Source organism: Mandrillus leucophaeus, unplaced genomic scaffold, assembly GCF_000951045.1.
Source record: "Mandrillus leucophaeus isolate KB7577 unplaced genomic scaffold, Mleu.le_1.0 Scaffold237, whole genome shotgun sequence".
Classification (NCBI taxonomy): domain Eukaryota; kingdom Metazoa; phylum Chordata; class Mammalia; order Primates; family Cercopithecidae; genus Mandrillus; species Mandrillus leucophaeus.
Window position 1 is genome coordinate 732,616 of NW_012102443.1, and position 2,276 is coordinate 734,891.

The 2,276-nt window shown below is 55.5% G+C and overlaps 1 protein-coding gene across 3 annotated transcripts in view; it reads left to right on the forward strand.

The window, feature by feature from the left end:
* Positions 1 to 2,276, forward strand: part of POLE (polymerase (DNA directed), epsilon, catalytic subunit) — a 74,529-nt gene that overhangs the window by 46,662 nt on the left and 25,591 nt on the right. For all 3 annotated transcript variants that reach the window (XM_011982215.1, XM_011982216.1, XM_011982217.1), the window contains 3 exons: positions 885 to 1,097; positions 1,258 to 1,467; positions 1,701 to 1,844. In XM_011982215.1, the coding sequence (XP_011837605.1) occupies positions 885 to 1,097; positions 1,258 to 1,467; positions 1,701 to 1,844 (567 nt within the window). The remainder of the gene's footprint in view (positions 1 to 884; positions 1,098 to 1,257; positions 1,468 to 1,700; positions 1,845 to 2,276) is intronic.

Consider the following 2,276-nt stretch of genomic DNA (forward strand, 5'->3'; position numbering starts at 1 on the left):
CTTGCCCGGCTAGTTTTTTGTATTTTTTAGTAGAGACGGGGTTTCACCATGTCAGCCAGGATGGTCTCGATCTCCTGACCTTGTGATCCGCCCGTCTCAGCCTCCCAAAGTGCTGGGATTACAGGCTTGAGCCACCGCGCCCGGCCTGTTTTGTTCTGTTAAAGAGGGTCTCACCCTGTCGCCCAGGCTGGAATGCAGTGGCGCAACCTTGGCTCACTGCAAACCCCACCTCCTGGGCTCAAGTGATCCTTCCACCTCAGCTTCCCAAGTAGCTGGGACCACAGGTGCACACAACCACGCCCAGCTAATTTTTCTGTTTTTTGTAGAGACGGGGTTTCACCATGTTGGCCAGGCTAGTCTCAAACTCCTGGCTCAAGTGATCCGCCCACCTCAGTCTCTCTAAGTGTTGGGATGACAGGCGTGAGCCACCATCCCCAGCCTTCACTATTAAAAGTTCAATAAACTTGTGTAAACAAACATCCCATTTCAGGTGATACACTTATGTTAGATTTCGAGAAGTGGAATTTGTGGGGATGAGATCCTGAGATTCTTGTTTGCCTGTTTTTATGAGGCAAGGTTTCACTCTTGCCCAGGCTGGAGTTCAGTGGTGTGATCATGGCTCGCCACAGCCTCCAACTCCTGGGTTCAATTGATCCTCCTGCCTCAGCCTACCAAGTAGCTGGGACTATAGGCACACTACCACGCCTGGCTAATTTGTAATATATTTTGTAGAGAGAGGGTCTTGCTGTTACCCAGACTGGTCCCAAACTCCTGGCCCCAAGCAATTCTTCTGACTTGGCCTCCCAAAGTGCTGGGATTCCAGGCGTGAGCCACCCTGCCCAGCCGGAAATCCTGAGATTTAAGGCTTCACCGGGTTTTTGCAGGTCACAATGGCTGAGGCCTCAGAAGACAGTCCAAGGCCAAGTGCTCCCGACATGGAGGACTTCGGCCTCGTGAAGCCGCCTCACCCAGCAGCCCCTGTCGCTGTGAAGAGGAAGCGAGTTCTTTGGGAGAGCCAGGAGGAGTCCCAGGACCTCACGCCGACTGTGCCCTGGCAGGAGATCTTGGGACAGCCTCCCGCCCTAGGAACCACCCAGGTAAGGCACAGAGTTGTGACACTATCTCTAAGGGGTCTGCTGCAAAGCCCAGGGAGCCCAAGATGCGTCCTGACCCCTAGGGAGGCTGCTTGTGAGAAAGTCGTGGCGGGCATTCCCATCTCACCACTTGCACATGGGCTGTGCTCACCATCCATCCCAGGAGGAGTGGCTTGTCTGGCTCCGGTTCCACAAGAAGAAGTGGCAGCTGCAGGCCCGGCAGCGCCTTGCCCGCAGGAAGAGGCAGCGTCTGGAGTCAGCAGAGGGTGTGCTGAGGCCTGGGGCCATCCGGGATGGTCCTGCCACGGGGCTGGGGAGCTTCTTGCGAAGAACTGCCCGAAGCATCCTGGACCTTCCGTGGCAGATTGTGCAGGTGTAGACCTTGATCCAAGGGGAGGGCAGTGGCTCTGCTGATGGCCCAGGGATGGGGTGTCCGTCTGGGCCCTGAGGTCTGGGATGGGAGGATTAGAGTGGGCCTGGAGTTTCCTGCCCATCGTAGGGAGGCCTAAGGCCCTGTGCTGGGAGCTGGAAGCTACCTGGGAGGTGGCCCTGTGTGTGGGTTCCAGTGTGTCCTGTGACGTGCTGTATGTCCGTGTGGCCTTTCAGATCAGCGAGACCAGCCAGGCCGGCCTGTTCAGGCTATGGGCGCTCATTGGCAGTGACTTGCACTGCATCAGGCTGAGCATCCCCCGTGTGTTCTACGTGAACCAGCGAGTTGCTAAAGCGGAGGAGGGCGCTTCGTATCGCAAGGTAGGGAGGCAGCTGGTGCTGGTCTCTGCAGTCATCTGCCTGGGCAGCCTCTGAGGTGGCTTTCCCGTGATCTAGCGTGGCCTTGAGCCTCCATCTCCTCAGTACCTTATGGGGATGTTGTAGGAATTCCTCAAAACAATGTGTGTGAACACTGAGCGCAGAGTCTAGGGCAGAGCGAGTGCTGGGGATGGAGCTGCTGGTGTCCTTGTCACGATGAGCTTGTCTGCCCGCGAGGTCCATGTCGCAGGGACAAACCGAGTGGCGTTTGTTAGAGGTTGTGAACTCTGTCTCCATCGGATGTTTGGTTGTTAACAGCTTTATTGGGATGTAAAGTTACACGCCATCCAACTCACCCATTCAAAGTGCACAATTCATTGGCTTTTAGTGGCATGACTATTGCCAGTCAATGTTGACATTTTCTTTTTTTTTTTT